Below are 27,033 nucleotides of genomic sequence, written 5' to 3'. Positions count from 1 at the left end.
ACCGGAAGTTTTCCAGCTGAAAATTTTGAAATATGACCGGCATGTTTTTGTGAGATCCAGCCTAGTAAAGGAGAAGATGGCAGGAGCACAAACCTGTAAAACTCGTCCAGACTGCAGAAGCCCAGCAGTGTGTAGGGGAAGGACTGCAGCGTGTACCTCGAGTCCGACTGTTTCTGGTTCAGCCACTCGGCCACTAGGTAATAAAGGTGTGAATGAATTAAAGTCTTCGAGTCCCTGTACCCGAGCGACCGGGACACACCTCTCAGCACCTGCTGAGTCACCACAGAAAAACCTTTACATGGAGGATACACAGGAACATTAGGATAGTGTTCAGTGTTGAATATCTTCACCTTGTTGATGAGCTGTTCCTCAATGCTGTTCTCCTTGTAGGACTGAAAGAGAGCAAACAAGGCTTGCTTCTCACACACGGGGCTGCAGGACATCACCACAGAGACACTTTTCAGCAAGGTGGCCCGTCGATTAAAGGTCTCGTCGGGCAAGTCTTCTGAAGGACAGCTCTTCTGTACAACAACAGCATTCTTAGGATGTCAAACCAAACCAAAACTAAACATGTTTTAATTTAAAAATGCATTAGGTGTTTGTTTTTTATAGATATTTTTCTGTGCGTTTACAAACTTGTTCACTTAAAATCTTTGTATATTTGTTCTATTGTTTTTTTTTTTCTTCAAATTTTTTTAATTTGTGATCTTTATTTACTTGAATATTACTTGTAAAAACTTGTTAATAATTGATTGCTACATTACATTGTTTTAATTCAACATTTATAAATCTACACAATTAATTAAATTTATTTAATATGTAATTTTTAAATGTTCAATAGGATATAGGATTTAAGAATCTTGAAAACTCACTGGTATTGATATTCAGCTCCTGAAATTTTACTGTTGAAACAAGTCTTTTCCATAATTATTGGGTTAATTATGTCAAAAATGACCTATAATCAGCTAAAGATCAAACATTAAAGAATTAGAAGTCTAGTCTTAGGATGTCAAACTAAGTTAATACCACAATTAAACTAAGACGTTTTAGTTTAAAAATTCATTGGGTGTTTTTTTTTCTTTTTTCTGAGCATTTACAAACTTAAAATCTTTGTATATCTGTTCAATTGTTTTGGTTTTTTTCTACTGTTTGTAATTTGTGCTCGTTATTTACTCGACTATTTACTTGAATAATTGTAAAAAAAACTCTATACAATAAATTGTTTATTTAATATGTATTTTTTTTAAATAAAGGAGTATGTTCAATAAGATATGAGATTTAAGAATCTTGAAAACTCACTGGTATTGATATCAGCTACTGCAATTTTTGTGTTGTAACAACCCAAGTTTTTTCCATAATTATTGGATTGGTTATGCCATAAATGACCTATAATCAGGTAAAGATCGAACACAGTATAGCGTGAGTTTTGCCCTTAGTTCTGAGAACGTATTTTAATATATAAAGTCATTTGATTCAACTTCTTTATGCATCAAAATTCATTAATGCAATGGGCATTGAGTTATTAAAAAAAAAAAAAATCATAGCACATTAAGTTGAACAAAAAATTATATATTTCTGATGAACAAAAAAATAGGGGTGTCTAGTCATAAGTGTATCTTTAATTTCTGCTAAACTGTGTTGGATTTCTGGTAAACGCTTGATTTAGAAAAAATGTCTCCGAAAAATCTCACAGAAGTCAGATCTGTGCACAAACTGCACATGATAAGCTTACACAACGCTGACAAAGGAATGGACAATTAAAATAGGAGTAACTTAAAATTGGGGTAGCGCTATTTAAGCCATTTACTATATCCTTAATAATCATATCTGCATATAAACACACATTTCCTGAGGCGTTCAAATGAAGGTGAAGGAGTTATACCTGCCCGCTCATTCCTTCCTGAGCCTTGAGGTAAATGTCCTCAAAGGCGGTCTGCTGGTTCTTCATAGGAAGCATCATCTTGCCTTCCAGTCCACGTTTGAGGAACAAGCTAGAATGTAAAAGCCTGTGTGAACAGTGGAAGACCAAGAGGTCATATCAGCGTTTACTCGAGCTCAGCCCACCTCTCCACAGACAGCGCCGCCAACATGCACACATGATGATGTGGATCTGCTAAATGAGCCGAGAGAACCGCAGACACGGGCAGCTCCTCGTCCCTCAGCGCCAGCGTCGCCCACTTACAGCAAGGGTCCGCCTGGGGGAAGCAAGTACACGTACTACATGTGCAAACCTCTCTCGGAAACAGCTTTACACGGACTTGAACGTTGAAAGATGATGTAACTGACTGTAATACTATAAAATAATACTGTTTAAAATAGTAAATTTACTATTTATTTTTTATTATTTTAATGGAATACAAAATCATGTGTACTTACCTCCAGCAAAGCCAGTAAGCACTGCCTTAGAGCCACTCTCACAGCTGAGGTACATTTGCCAGATTTCCCTAAGATGCTGTACAAGAAAGAGTGAATCTAACCTTAAGAAGCGCTTTTAAACTTACATCTTTTTTTTTTCTTTTTTTTAAACAAGTATTTTTTTATAGTTAAAGCTCCAGTCCGTAAAATTTTTTGGGTTCAAAATTATCCAAAATAAATGTTTGAGCAAGTACATAACCAGCCAGTGTTCAAAACTATCTGCTTGCCGTAGCTCGATTTAAAACGGTAAGCTTGTAATAATGTTTTTAACTCCAGTGGCACTGGTGGATTTCCGTGGGAAATTCAAACATGTCTTTGCGTCATTACGTCACATATGTACACATAAAGAAGAGTCTCGGCTAGTACGCTATATTGCGTGTGAGGATGTTGCAGGGTGGAGATTTATAGCCTTTTCTCACAGCACTTGATATCATTAAACTTATCAATTTGATGGCGGATCCAGAAAGGTTCAAACGACAATCACCAGTGACAACTGGAGACTCACCCGTTGTAAAACGCAAAAGACTTCGGAGTGGCTACAGAAAAAAAGAGACTGCAACCGGCCCATGCGAAAACAAGGATAAATATAGCTGCAAGCAGCAATCACCGGGGCCAAGCGCAAGCAAGACGACAAGACATGCCAAAGTGGCTGGGAGTGTGAGACCAACTGCAGCTAGGAGCAATTGAAGACATTTAAAGAAGAATTTTGGCAAAATGGTTGAAAAATCACATACATTAACTAAAAATATGATTATCACTTTCGACCAATAGGTGGCGCAGTTACGAAACTGATGTGATGTGGTCAGAGTGAAGTGACAATGACATATACAAAGTTTGGTGTCAATATGGCAAGGCATTGCAGATATAAAGCCTGAATAGTCATTTTGGCATCATGCCTCAAATTTGCCACTGCGGTATACAAAAACGGTTTCGTCTATCGACACGAAATCCATAACTTTTACTCGGCACGGTCTGGAGATGACACGATCCGATTTTGGTGAAAATCGGACGTTCGGTCTAGGAGGAGTTCGAAAAAGTAGGTTTTAAAAGAAAATAAAGATGGCGGACAGGAAGTTTGGCTGACTATGGCAAAATTGGTATCTATGTTTTCAGCATAACCCAAGGAATCTATTGAGATCAGTGTCATTACTATAGGCAAATTTATTCAAAAGTTATTAGCATTTTTGGAAATTTCATTATAACTTTTGACCAAAAGGTGGCGCTGTCTCATAAATTTTTGAGTACCTTTAGGGCGTTGTACTGATGACCCATACTGAGTTTCGTAACGATACGTTCATGCGTTCATAAAATACAGCATTTTAGCACATAATTCAAAATGGCCGACAGCCAAAATGGCCGATATGGGAAAATTGGATATCAGTCGACTCAACACGACGCCCTGAATCTAACGAGACCACTTTTGTGATTTTTGGACAAACCGTTCAGAAGTTATAAGCAAAAACATAAATTCTTCATATCTCCGGACCAGTAGGTGGCGCTGCGCCGAAACGCAGCATGTAGCCTCAGGTCATGCTTGTGATGACATGTACCAAATTTGGTCTGAATCCAACAAAGCGTTGTGGAGATACGGCCTTACGTCTGTTTTCGCAAGCGCTACGTAAAATTTATTTGCGCGGTATTCGAGAACGGTAATTCGAATAAACTTGAATTCCATAACTTTTGGTCGTCAAGGTCTGGAGATGATCTGGTTCATTTTTCGTGAAATTCGGATCAACGGCCTAGGAGGAGTTCGAAAAAGTAGGTTTTTTGGAAAATTCAAAATGGCGGGAAAACTATTATGACGGAAAATGACGTCATATGGTGCAGTCGAATCGTCATGAGCTCAGGAATCAGAGGAAAAAAGAATTTTGTTTCTAGCCCTTGTGGTTCAAAAGTTATTAGCATAAACATGAGTGAAACTTTGGACAGCTGGTGGCGCTAGAGGGAATGAGTCGGAGACTCCAAATTTGCTATGGTGATAGTTCAGGCTGTCCTCTATCACTGTGCCAATTTTCATAAGTTTCCCGCAAACGGTTCTATAGGCTGCCATAGACGCCCAGTCGGAAGAAAAAGAAAAAGAAAAAAAAGAAAAAGAAAAAGAAGAATAAGAACGGGAACAGATACAATAGGTGCCCGCACCTTCAGTGCTTGGCCCCTAAATATCTGAATCTGATGTAGTCACGCAATGCTGATGTTGTTAACAGGACAACATCACCATATTTTTCTTTCAAAAAATAACAGATTTACTGCAATGCTTTTTTCCCCTTACTTGTTCAGAACATTTTCCAGTGAAAATTATTATGTTGGTGATACTTCCAAAAAGTATAATCTGTGATTGCGAATGCCAGTATCCACACCGGCGGCGACCGACAGCCGCACGTTCTCCTCAAAACATTGTGTTCATCCGCGCTGTGCCGTGCCGAGGCACAATCCACGTACAGTTGATAATAATCAACGACTAACCGCGAATAACTGCAATTGCAGATTTCGAACAGAGTGATCGAATGATAGTTTTATACCATAGTACTAAATGGCCATTTACACAACACCGTTTTCAACGAAAATACAAAAATTCAACTGCGTTTACACAACAACAGCATTTTGGGGGCCTGAAAACATGTTTCAAAGTTTATGTTTTTTTTACAACGATACCATAATCGTCTTTACAACTACAAAAACATGACTTTATGAAAACGGTGATGTTATGCACATGCGTATGTTCAGTCTATAATAGGGGCTACTGTTTCTTTACAAAGCGACGTCGCCAACTACTGGCCTGGCAACGTTGTCGTCTGTACTTGAAAAACACGAGGGAATTATTTTATTTTTTAAATACATTGTTGTCATGTAAACATGCCCTAAGGCCGTCTGTCCGCCAAGGCCAGCGTATTTTTTCAATGGCATGTATTTAAAAATGGCAGCCGCGTGACGAAGCGCTGATCGCTTGCTGGTTTTTTCCATCACTGTCACTTTTTACCCAGCCGTCCAATCACAGTAGAGGAGGGGCAGGACAAATACCACACGACCAACGACAACAGACAGCAACAACAGGCACACATTTAAAACAAGAGCCAGATAGTTCTACCATGTTATATTTTTGTTTGTATATTTTATTAATGATTTAACTTCACTGATAGTATCGGATAAGAACAAAACTTGAACTGAATTGAGTTGAATAACAATGTTTTTGCTCACAGCTGAACTGAACTAGTTTCATTATGAATGAACGTTACACAGTTATTGAACTGAATTTAGCTGAATAATGTCGTGCTGCAGATGCTTTACAGCTGAATTTGAACTTCTCATATTTTAAGTTTGCATCACTACCTATGTTTCCATCCACCTAATTTTAATGAGCATTTTGGGATATCCAGAAGCATCTCACGAAGTCACGAGATTGCGTTCCCAAACACCAGCATCCCAACGCAAGATATCACGACAGGACAGCGGTTATTGCGTTTCGCCTGCGCGCCCTGAGATGTCATTTATGATGGAGGAAACCTGGTTACAGCAACTTCCATTTTTATAATATTTTCTTTTGCCCACTTTGAATGGAAACATAGCGACTGTTTCTGCTACTTTCCTGTGTATTATTGTGAAGCTGCTTTGACACAATTTCTATTGTAAAACACGCTATAAATTAAAGTGTGTTCATTGAGGTCTTGGTGGCCTCAGTTTTCTTGCTCACCAGAATCCAGACACGACCTGGAGCAGCTGTCCTTTGATATGTGCCAGGTCGTCGTCCTGCTCGCTCACGGGGGGCGCTCGGCCCAGACAGCGGATGGAGGGCAGGAGAGAGCACAGGACGGCGGCACACACCTCCTGGTCTTGCCGGTACAGAGAACAAACATCTCTGGATGAAAAGACACAACAGGAATTAGAAAAAGACTATTATTGAAATACAATACTCGCTAAAGTTTTTTTTTTATGCTTCTCTTCTGCTCAAAAAGGATGCATTTAATTGATCAAAATCAAAACAGTACAGTAATATTGTGAAATATTATTACAATTTAAAAGAACTGTTTTCTTGTTTAAGACATTTTAAAAAGTAATTTACTCCTGTGATTGCAAAGCTGAATTTTCATCATCATTACTCCAGTCTTCAGTGTCACATGGTCAGAAATCACTATAATATGATGATTTGGTGCTAAAAAAAAAAACATTTCTTAATATTATCAATGTTGAAAGCAATTTTTGCTGCTTAAAATATTTGTGAAATCATGATAAAATACCATTCAAAAGTGTGTGGTTAGATAAAAAAAAAAACATGAATAATTTTATCCAACAAGGACGCAATAAATTGATCAAAAGTGACAGTACAGACATTTATACAGTTACAGAAGATTTTGGTAAAGCTTTATAATAAGGTCTTATTTGTTAACATTAGTTAATGTCTTAACTAATATGAACTAACAATGAGCAACAAATGTTACTGTATTTATTAATCTTTGTTAAAGTGAGTTAATAAAAATACAGTCGTTAATTTTTTTATGTTAGTTCAGAGCATTAACAAATACAACTTTTGATTTTAATAATGAATTAGTAAATGTTTAAATTAACTAAGATTAATAAATGCTGTAGAAGTTCATTATTAATTCACGTTAACTAAAGTAGTTAACTAATGTCAACAAAAGAAACCTAATTGTAAAGTGTTACTGAGATTTCTACTTCAAATAAAATGCTGTTCATTGACTATTCTATAATATTCTATAATAATAATATGAGGAACCATTCGTTATAATTGAGCACAATACAACTTTTTAATTTTTAATAATATTTCACAATATTACTTTATTTATTAATTTTATATTTGATCAAATAAATGCAGACTTGCATTTAGAGTAAGAAGCTTCTTTCAAAAACATAAAAAAATCTTAATTATTCCAAAGTATTATTGACATGTACTGTAGTTGGTTTCAATTTTACATTTTCAAATGTAAAAACACTTGAAGAATTGAGATATTAGTTGTTTGATCATTTATTAAAATGAACTAATGCACCAACTATAAGATATTGAGCAGAACATAAGGGAAATGGAGGACTTCTTACGCCAGAGGCCTGAGAAGAGTATCAAACTCTTCAGGATCCAGAGATGAGACTTCAGCTGGGAGTTTCTTCAGCAGGGAGAGATACTACACAAGTAACGGATGATAAAGACTCGCATTAGATGCAAGATGTGCAAGTATAACATGTGGACCATATTTCAAGACAAGTCAAGAGTCTGTCTACATGTAGTCTCAACCTCAGAATAAGGCACACAAAATGGGAAACACTTCAGGAGTTTCAAAGTCGTCATCTGAACGGTTGAATTCTACAGGATTTCCGGAAGATGTGTGTGTGTCGTGTTCTTTATCGGTCCGTCTGGAAACAAATCATGACGCCTAACCCCCTCATGGAAGAAGATATGTTGCGTTTAACGGGATCAACTAAACGCTGGATTTTCAAAAGTATGTGAAGTTTGCGGCTCTATTGTTGCAGTAAACTTGCACACAACATTGTGGTGAAAATCAAGTTTTTAGTGTTGTTTATATGTCTATGTGGTGTTTTTAATCTGCTTTAAGACAAACCATGTGCAGATTCATTAGTCGACAGCATTGCTGAGTATTTTCTGCTTAAAACTGCAGTGAACCAAAGAAATCGCTGGTGTTTCTGACGTCACACACTACCTTGTAACCAATCAGATCAACGTGTGATCGTCAACCAGTAGATCTCTGAGCTGAGAGAGTGAGTGGAGGCGGGGCTCATTTGCATATTCATAGAACCACGTATAATAAATGAGGCAAGGGTGTAGAGTTACATTCAAGCTATTTTAAGGCATGAAGAAAAAAAGGAAAAAACATTTAAATATGTAATTTTGGTGATCAAAGATGAGTTTTAAGGGATTATTGACTACAGGGGGACTTTTAAATAATAATTTATTAGATGCACGCTGGGTTGTTATCGTAAGGACAACACGGCCCTAAACATGATGCGGAACAAAACAAACTGTGATTGGTTGAGTCACATGTCAGTCAGACGGCCTCTGGGCGGCCCTTGGCCAATGAAAGCTGCGATGCCGTCAGTCTGAAGGTTTGACTACAAGAGGATACTTTCCTAGATGACCCCACAAACAATCTTTAACATAATTCAAGTCAGTCAAGCGGCAAACTTCCGGTCAAGTGACTTAAACTGCAATTCATCGACTGGCCTCTAGAGACAGGCTGCAAAATCCCATAGACCGCCCATGTTAACATGACCACCTTTACAGCAGAAAATAATGTGTTTCAAAAAGTGGGTTTGGTCTGTATAGCTAATTTTGCCCTTCATGACAACTGTGAGGGGGTGCTTTTTATATAACTAATCAATTTCAATTATATTAAGCCTTAAAGTTCTGCATAATTAAGGGCGTGGCTATTTGAGTGACAGGTAAATTGCTGCTGATGTCACTACTAGCCGTTTGTCTGCTGCTAGCGTCACGTCACCTCAGCTAATCCCGCCTCTTTGCCAATTTTCGGTTACCCGGGAGTGACGTGAAGCCAAGATGGCGACGACAGGCTCCGCCCACTTTGGGCTTCAAAAATGCTCTCCAGAAACCCACGGGTGACGTCACGGACACGAAGTCCACTGTTTTATACAGTCTATGGAGTCAGTACATTAAGAAATCATAATCACCATGTGGAGGTGAAGCATCTGAGAAAAGTCTGTGAGGTCCAGTAGTTTGAGCAATTTGCGTTGAGTGTCCAGAGGTTTGAAGGAGAATCCAGCGTTGAGCTCTGAGGATCCACAGAGCGACAGGAATCCAAGCACTGACAGGAAGGCCAAGTCTTGTCTAGATAAATGCTCCTCAGATAGTGCACTCTTGGTCCCTACGATCGAAAATTAAGAAAAACAATCAATTACGTGATCTTAACAGCTGCAAAATATGAAATCCCATCCCTGATTATATTGAGTTGATATTCACCTGTGCTGAATTTTGAATCGCAAGCTTCGTCGTTGGACTGGCCAGGTCTGGAAGTGCTGAGGTGCGTCCCATCTCCGTCTTCAAACAGATCAATCTCCTCCTGATTGTCCGTCTGGTTCCTGCTCATGTCCACATCCTCATCCATCGGGTCGTTCTCCATGACTGCGTGCTCCTTTTTACTCGAGCTGCTCAACTGCGAAAGTAAAAGGTGCACTTTAGATGAGTGTCATTCTGGAAAAGATAAATAACATTGAAAGTTGTCTTCAAATGTCACATTCAAATGTCTCCACGATCTGCCATTGAAGAGAAATCGTAGTATTGTGCTACAGTGCAATCAGTTCTGGCGCCTCCGTCCCGACATACTGTACAATGCCACATACATTTACATCGCATGTTTAGCACTGTATACCGGCCTCATTCGCACGCTGTTCTGAATTTGGCCCCATTTACACTGCATGGTTCAAGTGACCCAATTCAGATTTTTTCCTCTCATGTGGCACAGATCGGATATGACCGGTGAACGTGTAAAGCAGGAAAAAATCACATGAATTCCGATATTCTCAGATCGGTTTCAGGCCTCACTTATATGTGGAAATAAATCAGATATGAATCGGATATGTGCATTTGCGTGTGCCATGTAAGCAGACGAATCGGATATTCCCCAGTAAATGCGAGTCGTACGGATGAGCTCCGACGTCACCCGAATCCAGAGCCAAAAACAAATCATCCACCTGCCACTCACCCGCACCAATAATTTTCTCTGATTTAAGTATCCGCACCCGATGGTCAACTTACTATTTCTTATGTGTTGTAACGCGTGACGATAAATGCATTATCATCACCTTCAACGGTGGTTGATGTGCGCATCTCTGGTATAATACACTGATGAATTATACGCGCTGCTATTAAATGAACATTTCTTTAAAACTAAATTTATTTGACAGAATTAAATTTTCTTAATGGCATTAACAGACTGTACTCCCTTGAAACTTAAACTGGAATGCTCATATTTTAGAGAATGTAGTTAATATTTTCACTAATAATGATTTATCATATCCACCCGTGACCCATCCGAAATTAATCAGATCTAAATCGGATCTAAATCGGATAGTCAGCAAATGGGAATTGGGCATCAAGACCTGCAGTGTAAATGCAGCCTTTGTGACAAACTTATCATAACACCCACACCTAGAAGGTTGGTTGTAAAATCTCAGTATCTGAAAAAAAATAACTAATAAGGTGAAATGTAGAATTTCTGTGTTTTCAAAAATGTTTTACAAAAAAATCGTGATCAAATGTACATTTGTGCTGCTCATTCATATTCGTAACGTCCTGTAGACTCATTCAGAGACATGGACATCTGTAAGGAAGTGTCAGTAAGTCTCACCAGTTGCTTAGATATGTCACACAGGTCATTCAGCAACCTCACAGGCAAAGTCTTCATGAATAAAATGCGAGAGATGGAAGAAACTTTGTCATCCTAGAAGAAAACATAAAAGCAGGGGAGTTATTTTGAGGTTACTGGATAAGGATTTTTAAAAGTGCATCATTCAGACCTATGAACCTGTTCGACCAAAGCTTTGAAAAGAACCGACTCGAAAGAACAATTCGGCTCACAAAGGAAGTTTTACACAAGAGCCAATGACATATTTTGTAGCAGAAAAACATGTATATTCACAAAACAACAGAGCATGGCACTGGCAATGGCGAGGTCACGGGGTTTTGATTCCCAGAGAACGCATTGACTTAGGGCACTTTAGATCTTATGCATAAATGAAATGACCTCTGAAGAGATATCCCACTGAAAAATAAAATCTTTGTCAGTTTTTTTTTTTTTTTTTTTTTTTAAAGGGGTCATGACATGAGAAACCAAATTTGCCTTGATCTTTTGGTATATAAGAGGTCTTTGTACCATTAAAACGTCCTGCAAGTTTCATAGCTTAAGACGTCCTCCCCATTATAAACGAATCATTTATTTAATCAAGCTCTAAATACAGCTCGTTCTGGATCCATGGTAAGAAGTGACGTCACGGTACGAAGTGACGTACCAGCGTTTGCATATAGACCGCCTCCAGGACAAGACAACTACGCTTTCAGCGCAAGGCAGCTACGCTCATTTCGTATCGTTGTCGCGCCCGCGCGCCGCTCGCCTCACAAGCGTTCAGTCGACGGACAGCGAGTGGGTCTGTATACAGGGAGATTACGACGCCGCAGATGTGCTGTTCCTGGCTGTGGACAAACTACATCTTTGAATACGCTGCGAAAGATCCAGTCGTCAGGGGAAAATGGATGCACTTTATTTTTTGCGGACGTCCCAGTCACGGCAGTGTTAGTTTAAGCGTGTGTTCTGTACATGTGAAGGATGACTGTTTTGAGCTTTGCCAGAAAACTGTTGCTCAAAGATAAGTCCGTGCCGACTATTCTTGGCTCAACATCGACGACGCAAACTGTAAGTAATGTATTTAAAACTTTAAACTACTTTTTAAATACGTTGAAAGATCCAGTCGTCAGGGAAAAATGGATGCACTTTATTTTTTGCGGACGTCCCAGTCACGGCAGTGTTAGTTTAAGCGTTTGTTCTATACATTTAAGGATGACTGTTTTGAGGAAAAAATCCCAATATGATGCTTGGCTTTGCCAGAAAACTGTTGCTCAAAGATAAGTCCGTGCCGAATATTCTGGGCTCAACAACGACGACGCAAACTTACTTTTTACCATGGCTAATATAAACACATTTGTATAAGAGAATCTTGAAAATATGTCGCCTTTCTAGTAGGCCTACATGTGATAGAAAATTAAAAATGTTGCCTTTATCAATGCTGCATCTTCAAATATGGCCTGTGCATGCATTTTTGTCCGTGGTACACCCTATCATTTAATTGGAATTAGTTAAATAATGTTAAACTGTTAGCAAATTAAGCTATAGGAAAATTATGTAACAATAATCCGTTTTCAAGTGTCTCGGGTTAATTTTTTTTTATTAATTCAAAATAGTTTCACTTTCCATGTGGACACGGGCTGATCCAGTCTTCGTTGTTGTGGTGATGGTTCATTTTCCTCTGATTCCGGCTCAAACATAATAAGGTTTTATCATTGCAAGAGCCATCGCTTCGCATGCATCACCTGCTATTAAACAGTTGCGCCGAATCCGCAAATGTTCTGGCTGGGGGCGTTAATAATTGATGCACAGGCACTGACGTTAGCCAATCATAACAGTGGGCGTTAACACTGAACTCTTAAAGGGGAAACACCCCCAAAACAGACTGTTTGAATCAGAGGATGAGAAACAGGGTGGGAAAATGTCATAAATCACTACATTTTAAAAGTTTTTTGTAAAAAAAACTATAGTAATACTATAATTGCACCTAAGGGAACATAATAATAAAATAAAAAAAACCATGTCATGACCCCTTTAAGTTAATGGGCTCCAATGTTCAGTTTCCAACACTCTTCAAAACATGTTTTATTATTTTCTGCAGAAGAATAAATGTCAACCAGGTTTGGATGGAACAACTTCGGGGTGAATAAAAAGATGACAGAATTAAAAAATTTGGATGGACTATCCCTTTAAGAAACTTTGGATTTTTGATTGACCTGAAAATATATTTAAATAAAAACTTAAAATACAAAACTATAAATATTGAATAAGAACATATTTAACAGTCATACCTTGTATTTGGTGTTATACTGTAGCTTACCTTTTCTCTTCTACTAATACTATCAGAGCACAACAGCATCACTGACTGAATTGATGTGATGGTCTCGTTCTCAGCCAATCTGCTCTTTGCCGTTGATATGTAATGACTAAATTCCTGAACCAATGCCTACAAAGGAAGGAAAAAGTAATTTATTACCAGGGTCTAGAGTAACGAGTTATTTACATGCATTTTAAATAAAATGTCGATGGTAGAAGAAAAAAAAATACACACAGATTTCGGAAATGTTTTGCTCCAATAATTTGTAATCATAAATACATTTTCTATTGAAACTCCAAATCATTGTGGAAACAACAGAAATACAGTATTTTCAATATTTGATATTTAAAATGTTTGTTTAATGGCATCTTTCTTCTGCTGAACAAAAAAGAAGATATTTTGAAGAATGTCAGAACCAAACAGTTAAAGGGTCACTTCCATAGTATTTTTTTCCCCTCCATACTGGGAAACATACTCCCTCATTGGGGCCCATTAACTGTCCGGCAACCAACATCTTTCAAAATATCTGCTTTTGTGTACAGCAGAAGAGAGAGAGAGAGATTCATACAGGTTTAAAACAACTTGAGGTTCAATAGATGATGACAGAATTTTCATTTTTGGATGAACCATCCCTTTAAATGGATTTCATTTCTTTATTACCATTTCTGGGAATACAATTAATAATTATATATTTTAAATTAAGTCAAGTTAAAGGGGTCATGTATTGTTCTTTATTTATATATGTTCCTTAAGGTTCACTTATAATGTTAAAGTCCCCCTGTGGTGAAAATCCAGCTTTTAATGTTGTTTATATGTCTATGTGTTGTTTTTAATATGCTTTAAGACAAACCATGTGTAGATTCATAAGTCATAAGAGTATTTTCTCTTTAAAACTGCAGTGAACCAAAGACAGTCTCAAAAACACGGTTTGAAATCGCTGGTGTTTCTGACGTCACAAACAACCTTGACCAATCAGATCAACGTGTGATCGTCAACCAGTGGATCTCTGAGCTGAGTGAGTGAGTGGAGGCGGGGCTCATTTACATATTCATAGAACCGCATATACTAAACGAGGCAAGGGTGTAGAGTTACATTCAAGATATTTTAACGCATGAAGACATTTTTTTAAAAGTGAAAAACTTTTAAATATGTAATTTTGGTGATCAAAGATGAGTTTTAAGAGATACAATTATTGACTACAGGGGGACTTTAAAGCTTCATGCACAAAAAAAACTAGTGTTTATGAACTGAAAAAGACATATTTTCAACCCTCACTCTGACCCTGTGTCTGAAATGATCTGTTTTTGAGGGGCGGCTCCTGTAAGGCTTGTCAGTAAACAGCCGCTGTTATGATTAGCTAACTTCACTGCGTAGGAAACAGAATCAACGCTCACTCGCTGTTGAACATGAGCTAGTGTTTTGAACACATTATACATATTAAACCATCATTTACATTATCAAATTGTTCACTAAGGGCTGCTGTCAGAGCAAAGGCTGCTTCATCTTTCAACAAAAGGGTCTTTCACACCAGAAGAACCTTTTCATAGTTCCTAGAACTATTGGCGTATTCGCACCGCAGGAACTGGGAACTATTTTAGTTCTAGGAACTCCTTTTGGAGGAACTAATTGAGCTCCTACTTCAGAGTCGGTCTAAACCAGCACTATAGGAATTACCAGTGACGTTAGTGTTCGCTGATTGGCCGAACGCACGCGAAACACCAGCAGCCGCCATTTTAAAAAAAAAGCTGTGTAAAAACACACAGATTATAGGCTATATATTTACTCCACAAACTAACTCTACGAACATGGAAACAAAGACAGATGAACATCTTAATCTTTACGCTGAGGAGAAAATCCAACGCAACTTTGAGGGGACCAGGCTAAATGTGATCATGTATTTCTGCTCAGCAACACTGGACACCAACCACACGGCAAACGCTAATAACTTTTCATATACTGTCTACTTTCTATGAATAACAGTTATATCTAATAACGTATTAGACAGGACTGTTACACAGACTGTAAACTAATGAATACGGAGAATGCGAGCCCTGTTTTTGCTCAGGCTCTGGTGTTCTCAGCGCCGTCAAAATAAAAGCCACATCAAGCGCGGCTCACGTCACTCCAGAGTTTCTGCTGGCGGTGCGAATGCAACCAGGAAAACGTTCCTAAAGGAACCATTAGTTCTCGGGGAAACACACTGGTGGCTCGTTCCTATAACTAAGTTCCTACAACTACCCGGTGCGAAAGCCCCTAAAAATGTCTTTGCAAACTTTCCATTACACTGTGCCTCGTTTACAAAACAATCTGCAGTCAAATGCTCTGAACAAACTTCAGACACGATCTTTGTTTCAAAGCAGCTTTACAGTGATAATAGAAATTAGCGTAACAGTGAAGCTGCAAAGATCATTAGTCATTAACTTAGTCGCTAACACGACACCGTTCTAACAGAAAACCCCCAACGTGCTGCGGCCGCTCATCCGCAAACAGTGCCTGGTGTCTGGAGAACGCACTCCCCGAAATAGGCTTGAAGGTGCCAACGATTATCCGTTTTCTCTGCGCAAACCTCAAGAACGCAAACTCGCGAAAACGCAGACAGCGCGCACATGCGCATCACGTGTTCGGTCGATAGGTAAGCTTTCCTGTAGCTCAAACAGTGGAGCGCTGGCGCCTGCAACGCCAAGGTCACGGGCTCGACCCCCAGGGAACGCAAGAACCGACAAGAATGCAAATGTGCACCCCGAAATGCAACTTCAGACACGATCTGGGAAGCCATTAAAATAAAATGAGCTGTTTGAACAGGACGTGTCAAAGCATTTTTAACTCTTCATTTGTCCTGTTGTCGACAGACTGGAGTGTGTGGATACATCAGAAACTGAACACACACCGTATCCAGTGTAGACAGCATCACTGATTACAATGGCTTCTGTTTGCTTTAGACGTGACGCTCATATTCAGTGTAGGCCAAACGTCAGCCGTTAAACGACTAAACGCCAGTGGGCGGGGCCTATGGTGCGAGGATGTATAACTATTCGTCGATGTCTTGCTCTGGAGGCGGTCATATGCAAATGTATTGTGTGACGTCACAGATCCCGCGATATCCAAACGAGCCATTTTTGGAGCTTTAAAGCATATTGATGAAAATAAATGGATGTCATGGATGGAAAACCCCACCTTGGCTTTCAGGAAGAGGGGCGAGCGACAGGCCTCTTCTTCTGTGAGGAGTCCCATACACACGTACGCGGCCAGAACCCCAGTGAGCAGCGCAGCACAGCGCAACACACACTCGTGAGGAGTGTTTGAACTCTGTGGAGGCAAATGAAGACACTACAGATCAGATCGCACTGCAATAAAGAGTCCAAACTTTACATAGTGTGAATCAAATGTTTATTTGTTTATCCGTTTTGCCATTTGTGAAGCAAAATGTGTCTATTATAGTATAAAAAAATCGACATGCTACCACTTTACCATTGCTTTTGACATTCATATTGTTAATATAGTCTTACTATACTTACATCAGGAGAGTAGCAGTTAAAGAGCTGCTCAGCGACAGACAGGAGACTGAGCTCTAGTTTGCTTCTGAGAGCTTGAATAACAGTGAACTGTGGTTTCTCGGAGTAAACGCCGTCTCTATCCGCTTTAGCTTTAGTGCTGGGAGGGGCGTCATCAAAACTGAACTGCAGGAAGAGACTCTCAACCTCTCCCAAAGTGTCTTTCGCCTCAGTGAGGGAGGAACTCTGGGAAGAGAAACTGTATAGGACACAAAGACATGATATCAGACAGAGCCATTCATATTATTAGAGACATCAGTAACAATTCTCAACTTTTGAAGTCACCTTGAAATCAATATTGACAATTCTTTTTCTTTCTTTACAATAAGGCTCATTAGTTAATCTTAACTATCTTAGTTAACATGAACAATACTTCTTCAGCATTTATTCATCTTAGTTATTATTCATTTCAAAATGTACTAATACATTATTAAAATCAAAAGTTGTATTTGTTAACAGTAATGCACTGTGAACTGACATGAACAAACAATGAACAGTTTTATGTATTTTTATTAACTAACACTAATAAAGACTAATAAATACTGTACCAAATGTATTGCTCATTGTTAGTTCATGTTAGTAAATACATTAACTACTGTTAACTAATGAACCTTATTGTAAAGTGTAATTTAAGTTTAATTAAAAAAAACGTCCTCTGCCTTCCTTGTGCAGCTCATCTCTTCTTTTCCGTGTTTTCTGGCGCGCGGGCGGGACAAACTGTCACTCACATGAGACCCACCAATAGCAAACCACTATTAAACGTTAGTCGACGAGAAGAAGCTTAGTCGACCGGGATTTTATTAGTCGGTTAGTCATCTTGTGGTAATTACAGTGTGCCGGTGCCGGCCGGGTAGGAACTTCAAATGTCCCCATAATTTCCATCAACCTCAAATATGGCTTATCATTTGAAACATGTACGCAGTAGCAACTTTAAATGGCCGCTAGTCAGTTATGATGGAGCAAAAAGCTTCAGTGGCTTCCCTGGTTACAGCAACTTCCACTTTTATTACAGATATTTTGTGCTTATTTTCCAGGAAGTGATGATTTTGTTCTCGTGAACACATGGGATGCAAACAGTGCTTTATTCACAAATGTTTTATGCAATATTTCAATTTTGAGCATAAGTTAAATGTGCTAATGAAGGATACAGCAGTATGTGCCTGTAATATACCTAGGGTTGGGTATCGTTTTGAGTTTTAACAATTCCGATTCTGCTTATCGATTTCCAATTCTTATTGATTCCTAATTTAAAATCCAAAAAAAACTTAGATATAATTCAGATTTAGTCTTATTGCAAAATATTTAATTGTAGCTGAATATCAGTCAAAAGTCAACAGAACAATTGTAGCTGAACAAGTCAACAGAACACATACACAAGGCATGTCGGTGGTTTAAAAATACCGTAGAAAAACACCTCGCCTAACTAATATAAATGTCAAGCATTATTAAAGACAAGTAAACACTCGTTACTTAAAACAGAACAAATAAAAAATTAGCAATCGCAACAAATAGAAACAACTGAACAAATATACGATTTAAATAAACTGTTTAAATAAAGATTTCCAGGTATTCAGCTACAGAAACTGTAATCAAATGTAAATAACACTGCACTTTACACTTTATGAATAAAATATACATTACAAATATAGTTACAAAAGTTATTCAGTCAAGAATGAGTGAATTTTCTCTTGTCTTTTGTTGTTTAGTTAGTGTTATAGAGACCCCGGCTGCTGTCACTTTAAGAGTTGCCCAATATAGTTGCACACGACTGCAGCACTGAAAACAGCGACCGAGTCGTCTCGCGCTTGAATGGTTTAAAATCACATTAAAATCACATTTTATATGAGATGTGTGTACAGCAGATAACAGCACGCTTGAATGGTTTAAAGTTATATTGAAATGCTCACAAAGGAATCGATGAGAGGAATCGAAATAAGATTTTTATAACAAGTATCCGATTCCTGACCTCAAGTATTCTGGAATCGATTTTCCATTCCCAACCCTAAATATACCCCCCCAAAAATGTGCAAATATAGCTGGTGATCTGGGTACTCCATGTTTACATCTGCATACTATGCACAGTAGACATACAACAAAAAGAGTATGAGTAGTATGTTTTATTACTTTAAAGTACTTTATTACTTTACCACTTTTGTTACACTCACCTCTCTGGCTTCAGGCGGCCCATCAGAAACGTTAGTCCTGCCCTGCTGTCTTTCAATGTCAACGACACTAGAATCCTAGGAATGAGGTTCAATGGAAAATCCCTACGAAGACAAAAAATATCATTCAGAAGGCTACCAATATTTGCAGTACATTAGTAGCAACTTCAGTTGAAATTCAAAGCTGAAATGTAGTAGCTTCCCATTAGAATCTGAGAAATTGAATAAAAGGACTAATCACTAAACTAGCCTGTGCTACGCTATGCTAACTGGTGATGCTGGACCTGGTGATAATGAGGTGAGGTCTGCAGTTCTCCTCCGTCTCCTCGGTGTGCTCGTTCATGACCAGCCAGCTGATGATGGAGTCTCTGAGGGTGGGCGGCTCTCCACCCGTGTCCATCAGCACTCCACTGACGACGTCCCGACTGTGAACGCTTTTGGGGACGGAGCACTTCAACAAGGCCTGGGCCAAGCTGAGGGCGCCAACGCTGAGGAGGAACAGCAGGAAGTGAACGTTACTGAGAGATTTGAAACATTGGATAAATATTCCAAGCTAAATGCAAATTGAATTTAAGCTCTATCAACAACATCTACTGAATGTTACTTCTGAAGAAAATTATTTTGACTCATCCTTCAGTTTGGACAACCAAAGTAAAAGTGATTGACAGTAATGCACTTATAATGGAAGTCTATGGGGTGTAGCAGAAGATTTAGAAGTAGTGATAAAGTTTTAAATTGTTTTTCAAAATTTCTGCTCATTCAAACTTTTCGCCAATGTTGAAATTGTTAAAATTATTTATAACACTTTTTATGAAGAACTATAACGAATTATAGCTCCATTTATACTTGCAAGTAAGTATTACTTTTTTAATAAATACATTTATAATGACTCATTAAGACCTATACTGCATTGAAAAGTTATAGTTACATTTATATCATTTTTATAATTTTTTAATTTGGCATGCTTATAATCCATGTAATAATTAGTCGTATGGCTCCATGAATGTATTTTATAAAGACTCAACCAGCATTTCTATAATGTTATTATATTATAGTTACAACTTTTTAGTAAATCAGATTTATTTCAAGTTAATATATTGTTATTAAAAGCCATGTTGTGTTCTTATAAATACTTATTGTGAGTGATAATACAGTTACTAACCTCCATAAATGCATCATTGATGGCTTTAAGTAAAGTGAAAACATAGGATGCAATTTTCCTAAAGCAAATGTTAAGAAATCATGAAGATTTACAGATTTTAGTATAATAAATCATAAAGCTCATTATACATTTGAAGTTGTTTACTTGTAAATGTAAATAATGAACAATAATTTAATTAAATAATGGGGACACACACACACACAGAAATCATTAATACAAACAGTTGGAAAAACTTTTTTTTTTTTACATTTAAAAATACTAGCAACAATATTTTTTAAAGTATAATTCCAAACTGCTATAAGTAATCCAATGCATATGGCTGAGGATATATAGATTTTTACAAGTCATAATTACCATTCGTGACCTCTAATGCAAACAGTAGCCATTAAAGACATAATTGATAACTAATTGGTACAGCAAACAAGTGTCTCTGGAACTATTTTATATTTGATCATTTATGAGTCAGTGTATAATGGATTATGAGCATGCGCATTGCAAAAGCAAATGCACGACTTGTATACGTAATTATAAAAATAATATAAATGTAACTATGACTGTTCTTAATTATAAAGCAGTATAGGTCTTAATGAGTCTTTACAAATATGCTTATAGAATAGTAATATTTATAAATAAGTATAAATGGGGCTATGATTCATTATAAGCCTGGGCTTCATAGAAAGTGTTACCAAATGATTTGTGATAATTTTGGAAACAATAAACATGGGTTGAAAATTAAACATTTATCAACCTATTTCTATGGAATATAATTTAGAATAAAAAACCTGGAATTTTTATATATTTCTATGCTGTAAAGAAAATTTAATGAGGCATATATTTATCAACATAAGAATTACACTGCCAAAAAAAGTCAGTCATATATATATATATATATCCTTCATCATATTACTGTAAATTATTAAATTATGTAAAATAAAATTATTTATTTTTTTATAAACTGAGATGAGTGCAAATTATTTTCATTTAGTTGCATTTAACTTTAAAAATGAATTGAATAAGGAACTTGTAATAAACTTGTAATGCTGAAGACTGTGCAAAGTGACTCACAGAGAAGGCTTGCAAACGGCACCCGAGAAGACTTTCCAGAGCTCTCGATCCACAGGCTCCAGAGACTCCTGCACTATTGTGCGCAGCAGCTCCAGACTCAAAGTGCCGGTCTGGGCTGAGCCGACTCCCCGCAGAGCCAGAGCCCAGACCCGGGCCCACAGTCGGGCCAGCTCCGCGGCGTGAGCCGGGGCGCTGGCTGAGCCCGTGGCGTGGCAGAGCTCCCTCAGGCAGCGCAGGACGTACGGGCCCCTCTCGCCCCGGCGCTGCTGTTCCCCCTGGAGCTGACAGAGCAGACCCAGCAGAGGCACGAGCTCGTCCGCCGGCAGGATCCAGGGGTAGCGGGATATCAGAGCGGCTGCCACCTGTAACCTGTCGACGCACATAAAGTCATGCTACACTGCAAACACACTGGGGGCAGATTTACTATACAGGGCAGATTAGCGTGAGAGCGCAACTCTTATAAAGCACAGATGGGGGAGGAGAGTTCTGCGCGTGATCTACTGATGATGTGCAAAAATGTGCTGTTAGTAAATCTGGCCCTAGGGATGTCAAATGTACCGGTAACAGTCGGTCATAATAAAAAAAGAAAAGTTGACGGTACCAACATGTCTGCAGTATCGGTAGTACAGAGTATATTCGGTACCGGTACCTGCTGAGATGTGTGAGCGCAAAGGTTTCTATTATAGCGTGTTTTTAATAGTATTGAGCATTGTAACCAATCATATCTGTTGAGCGTCTGAAAGCGATGGCCAATCAGAGGTGCTAATCAGTAAGTTAGTCAGAATCCGTTATTGCGATAAATGACAGTGATGACCAACGGATGAGACAAAAGGAAAACATTTCAAACAAGTCCCCCTGTAGTTGATCATTTTATCCCTTAAAACTCATCTTTGATCACCAAAATTACATATTTAAACATTTCTTCATGCTTTATAATATCTTGAATGTAACTCTACACTCTTGCCTCACTTGGTATACGCGGTGACATGAATATGTAAATGAGCCCCGCCTCCACTCACTCACTCAGCTCAGAGATCCACTGGTTGACGATCACACGTTGATCTGATTGGTTACAAGGTAGTGTGACGTCAGAAACACCAGCGATTTCACACCGTGTTTTTGAGACTGTCTTTGGTTCACTGCAGTTTTAAGCAGAAAATACTCAGCAATGCTGTCGACTTATGAATCTACACATGGTTTGTCTCAAAGCAGATTAAAAACACCACATAGACATATAAACAACATTAAAAACTCGATTTTCACCACAGGGGGACTTTAAAGTACTAATTCAACAGTTTTTGCTCTGGTACCAAAATAGGTACGAACTAGATCTGCATGATTCAAGATATTGTTTGTTTAAAATAGTGATCACAATATTTCCATTGGTTATGAATAGACAACTAAACAAAATAACATGTAATTAAGGGGATGACTAAATGATAATTGCTACAGTCTATTTAAAGAATATTTCATTAATTTGAATTTGTTCGTTTTTTAATCAGTTTGAATGAATGATTCAATGACTCACTCATAAAGACCACTAGTTTCATTACTGGATTAATCAGCATTTTTTTCATGTACGATGAATGATTTAATGAATGATTCAATGACAAATCATTTACAGTCACTTGTCGACACCTACTGGTGTAACAATGTCATTGATACAATCTTAATGTGAAGCATCAAGTTACTTTCAAAAGGTGATTTTGCTCTATTTCGCTACCGTTGACATCGGTGTTTATATACGGACTATAAACCTTTTCCATACATCTATACATGACAACTGCTCTCTCTGGATTAGCGGCAGCTCTGAATGTTTGCTGTGATAGTACTTGTCAAAGGTTTAATAGACACTTTAGGAGAATTTAGGAATAAAATTGTGTGGGTGTTTAAATTGAGGTCGCAATCTTTTACCGATTAATCGTGCAGCTTTAGTAGAGACTACGTAAATGTTGGAACCGTGACAACCCTATAAGATACAGTACTTCAATATTAGACACTTTCCATGAAAGGGTAAAAATAAAAGCTTGAAACTTATAAAAATGATAGAAAATTAAAATAAAATTATGTTTTTTTTTATGAATAACAAATTGGTACATCTGAGTAAGACTTAAAATACTGATGTAGCAAAACTAATTGTATAACATTTATTGAAACAAATACAAATTCTATAAATAAATAATACAAATAATTTAAAAACAAGGTTACAAGTTGAGTTTAGTTGACAATACAAAGCTGGTTACCTTATAAGTAAATATTAATTTTACACTTTATGTAAAAAATATGACTTTCCTAAATGATTTTAACTGGATACAGTCAATAACAAATGTAATACTGCCAAAGCTGAAAGATTTATACAGATATATAAAACATTTGAACGAAGGATTATTTGAGCTTTAAACTGAAATAAGACAGTACCAGGGTATAATGTCGAAGTCGCTGTGGTGGGGCTGAAGTTTGGATCGTATCCCCTCCCAGTTGGTCAGCGGTTGCTCGATGCGCCTGCGTTTGCAGCTCTGCGGACTGTCCCGCTGAGTGTCCCGACAGACGGATGGTGTCACTTCCTGAACATGAGTGCTGTGACTGAACAACTACAGAAACACGGCACATTCGTCAATACTGTGAGTCACTAGAAATCAACAAATCAGAATTTGATGGAAACAAGTGATACACAAGACCACATTATCTAAATCCACAATGTGCTTTGTTATTATAGAAACACAGTGTACAGGTACAGTGATCATGGTAATACTATGGACCTGGTATTTATTTACTGTATTGGTATTTAGTACTCCAAGGTGCCTAATTAATATTAAACAAGGGAATGATGACGATTGAGCAGCAACAGTATTAACACATCCATCAGTCACCTGGTGGCAGACGTCAGCGGTCAGTTCAATGAGATTTTCTTTCACAGCAATATGCCGAGAGCCGGTGGCATACTTCCCTCTGCTGCCGATCTGACTGATCTCACTGACGAGGGCATCATAGAGGACGCAGAGCTGGCCCTGCCATCTGACCCAGTCCTCCGCATGCGCACCTGAGCCAGCAAAGAGTCACGGTCAAGCTGCAGTCTGTAACTTTTGGCGCTCTAGCGGTTAAAGGATTAGTTCACCTCAAAATGAAAATGTCCTGATAATTTACTCACCCCAATGCCATCCAAGATGTTCACGCGTTTCTTTCTTCAGTGGAAAAGAAGTTACGGTTTTTGAGGGAAACATTTCAGGATTTTTCTCCACACAATGGACTTCAATCGCAACCAACATGTTGAACTCCAAATCAATGCAGTTTCAAGGGGCTTTGAAGTGCATCAAACGACTCTGCACGATCCCAGCTGAGGAATTGGGTCTTATCCAGCAAAACGATCTGTCATTTTCCTTAGGAAAATTATATATATATATACTTTTTAACCACAAATGCCCGTCTTGTACCATCTCTGGATGCGCTACATATTACGTCATCACGTTGGAAAGGTCAATAAAAAATTTCAAATTAAAATAATAATAAATTAAAACAAAGATGTTGGCCGATTTTGAAGTTGGAGGAGAAAATGTGATACATTTTTCACCCTTCTCTACCTTTTTGAACCGGAGTACACAGACAAATAACAGATGGCGTGACCCGTGACCTTTCCAACGTAATTAAGCAATGCCTGGCGCGTCGCAGACCAGCACAAGACGAGCAATTGTGGTTAAAAAGCATATCAATTTTTTTTTTTTTTGAAAATGACAGATCGTTTGGCTAGATAAGACCCTATTCCTCAGCTGGGATCGTGCAGAGCCGTTTGAAGCACTTCAAAGCCCCTTGAAACTTCAATGATTTGGAGTTCAACATGTTGGTTGCGATTTAAGTGGAGAAAATCCTGAAATGTTTTCCTCAAAAAACGTAACTTCTTTTCCACTGAAGAAAGAAACACGTGAAGAATCATCTTGGATGACATTGGGGTGAGTAAATTATCAGGAAATTTTCATTTTGAGGTGAACTAATCCTTTAATAAACAGAACTGCTAGAAGGAGCTCCTTCTCTGTGTTTATGTCTATGGCGAATCACGCAGGGACTGGGATACTCCGCAGCTGTACGACCCGAACTAGTCTAAAGTAGTCCCAATATACTGTAAACACTTATTATAGGTGGACCGTAGCTATTCAGGATCAGACAAAAACACGGTTTGGAGAATGGGTTCATGATGTACTCGCTCATTTTATAATTTTTGTCCTTGAGTTCAACATGCACAACCCCCTTTTTCCTGAGCATGTTATTGGCCAAGACTTCTCATCTATAATCCTCTATAATAAACAGTAGATGGCATTATAAAGCCTGTTTTTTTTCAAAGAGGATTACTTTTAAAATATATTATTTGGGGTTTAAACCATTTTGCCCTAATAGAAGAAAAAAATGTCAGGTACAGTATCTTTAAATATATATATATATATACTACCGTTCAAAAGTTTGGGGTGTGTAAACTTTTCTTTTTTTAATATTTTTGAAAAAACTTTCTTATGCTCACCAACATGCATTTATTTAATAAAATAAAAAAATATATAAAATAAAACATTTGTTAAATTAAACTAATATTGTGAAATAATATTAATTTTAAGAACTGTTTTATATATCGAATATAATTTACTTTATTCCTGTGATGGCAAAGCATCATTACTCCAGTCTTCAGTGTCACATGATCCTTCAAAAATCATTATAATATGATGATTTGCGCTCAATAAACTATATTTTTATTATTATCAATGTTGAAAACAGCTGTGCTGCACAATATTTTTGTGGAAAGCGTTACATAAAATTGTCAGGATTTTTGATGAATATTTATTTAGCATTTATTTGAAATGTATCTAACAATGTAAATGTCTTTACTGCAACTTTAGATCAATTTAAAGCAGAATAAAAGTATTAAAGGGATTAGGGCTGGACAATAATTCAATATCAATATGTATCGCGATATCATTTTTTTTCAATAACGGTGATATGATTTTTAAACACATTTCCGATATACATTACAGGCATGGGCTATGTTTACGTTTTCATTTTTACTGCGTGATAAATATAAGCAGCACGGCACAACGGTTCATATACATACAGTCGGTATCTAGTCATAGTTGGGGGCGTGGTCTGGCATGGCGAGGGTGGAGTCGGCGGGGGGGAAAACACAGCGAACATCGTGTGTATTTAAATGACAAAAATCTCGTATTGCGAGTCATTTACGCCTGCCGAACGGCAACGGTACATTGCAAAATTAACTGCAATAGGTTATGATTGCCCTTATTTAATTAAAAACTGGTTTGGTTGACCCAACCAAATGGCCGGAGGTGTCGTTTCTAGACATATTTTGTTATCTGGTTGAATCTCCAGGTATGACATGTACCGGTAGCTGTAGCGGTAGCCTATAACTCAATCAACTTTCGTATATGTTGCATACTATAACTCCATAAAACCTTGTCACTTGTACGTATGCTTCACTCCAAACTATTAATCCTTTTGTAAAACGGTGATCAGTAGTACGAAGTTGCCGAGGGACTGTGCTGACAGTTATCCCTAACTCACAGACTACAGTCTCTGTATTGAGTGTAGACATCGAACTACTCCATAGGTTCACGGCTCGCGTCATTACGTAGCGATTGGCCTCCTTTCCGGTTCTGTGTGTTTATTAGGAAGGATGTAGAACTTCAATTCATAATTTGTTTGTTTATTGGCGGTACAGAAAACGACACAGCAACTCTTCGACATGATTGTCCCGTGTATTTCAATTAGCGCCAAGGCAATATTTTCCCCCACGGGCTAAATTCACATCACATGACGGGGCGTTCCCGGGGGCGTTCGCAGACCAACCGTCTGTATGTATGTTCATTGTCTCCAAATTGACCGTTCGCAAAGACCCGCCCCCTTTAGTTACTGTTGCTGTGTCCAACAAGCCACGGCGCTCTCACGCCACACTGTTCTCACGCAGTGAAAAATACATCGCGGAGCAGAGAGGACGCTGATAACGCGCCGACAGACAGGACAGACCAGGTTACTTTTGATATGAAACAAAGCC

At 38.1% G+C, this 27,033-nt stretch overlaps 1 protein-coding gene across 1 annotated transcript in view; it reads right to left on the bottom strand.

Annotated features, from left to right (window-relative positions):
• atm (ATM serine/threonine kinase) overlaps positions 1–27,033 on the bottom strand; it is a 78,321-nt gene that overhangs the window by 45,598 nt on the left and 5,690 nt on the right. Inside the window, exons 7-24 of the mRNA XM_079609577.1 lie at positions 23,861–24,030; positions 23,409–23,581; positions 20,991–21,359; positions 19,048–19,251; positions 18,767–18,868; positions 16,566–16,800; positions 16,225–16,356; positions 13,054–13,179; positions 10,743–10,835; positions 9,356–9,548; positions 9,067–9,260; positions 7,465–7,547; positions 6,104–6,268; positions 2,377–2,452; positions 2,065–2,195; positions 1,883–1,991; positions 351–521; positions 94–269 (exon numbers count right to left, since the gene is read on the bottom strand). Of these exons, the coding sequence (XP_079465703.1) occupies positions 94–269; positions 351–521; positions 1,883–1,991; positions 2,065–2,195; positions 2,377–2,452; positions 6,104–6,268; positions 7,465–7,547; positions 9,067–9,260; positions 9,356–9,548; positions 10,743–10,835; positions 13,054–13,179; positions 16,225–16,356; positions 16,566–16,800; positions 18,767–18,868; positions 19,048–19,251; positions 20,991–21,359; positions 23,409–23,581; positions 23,861–24,030 (2,902 nt within the window). The remainder of the gene's footprint in view (positions 1–93; positions 270–350; positions 522–1,882; positions 1,992–2,064; positions 2,196–2,376; positions 2,453–6,103; positions 6,269–7,464; positions 7,548–9,066; positions 9,261–9,355; positions 9,549–10,742; positions 10,836–13,053; positions 13,180–16,224; positions 16,357–16,565; positions 16,801–18,766; positions 18,869–19,047; positions 19,252–20,990; positions 21,360–23,408; positions 23,582–23,860; positions 24,031–27,033) is intronic.

The sequence above is a fragment of the Phoxinus phoxinus genome (genome assembly GCF_949152265.1).
Source record: "Phoxinus phoxinus genome assembly, chromosome: 4".
NCBI lineage: Eukaryota > Metazoa > Chordata > Actinopteri > Cypriniformes > Leuciscidae > Phoxinus > Phoxinus phoxinus.
This window is presented reverse-complemented; position numbering and strand designations above follow the sequence as displayed.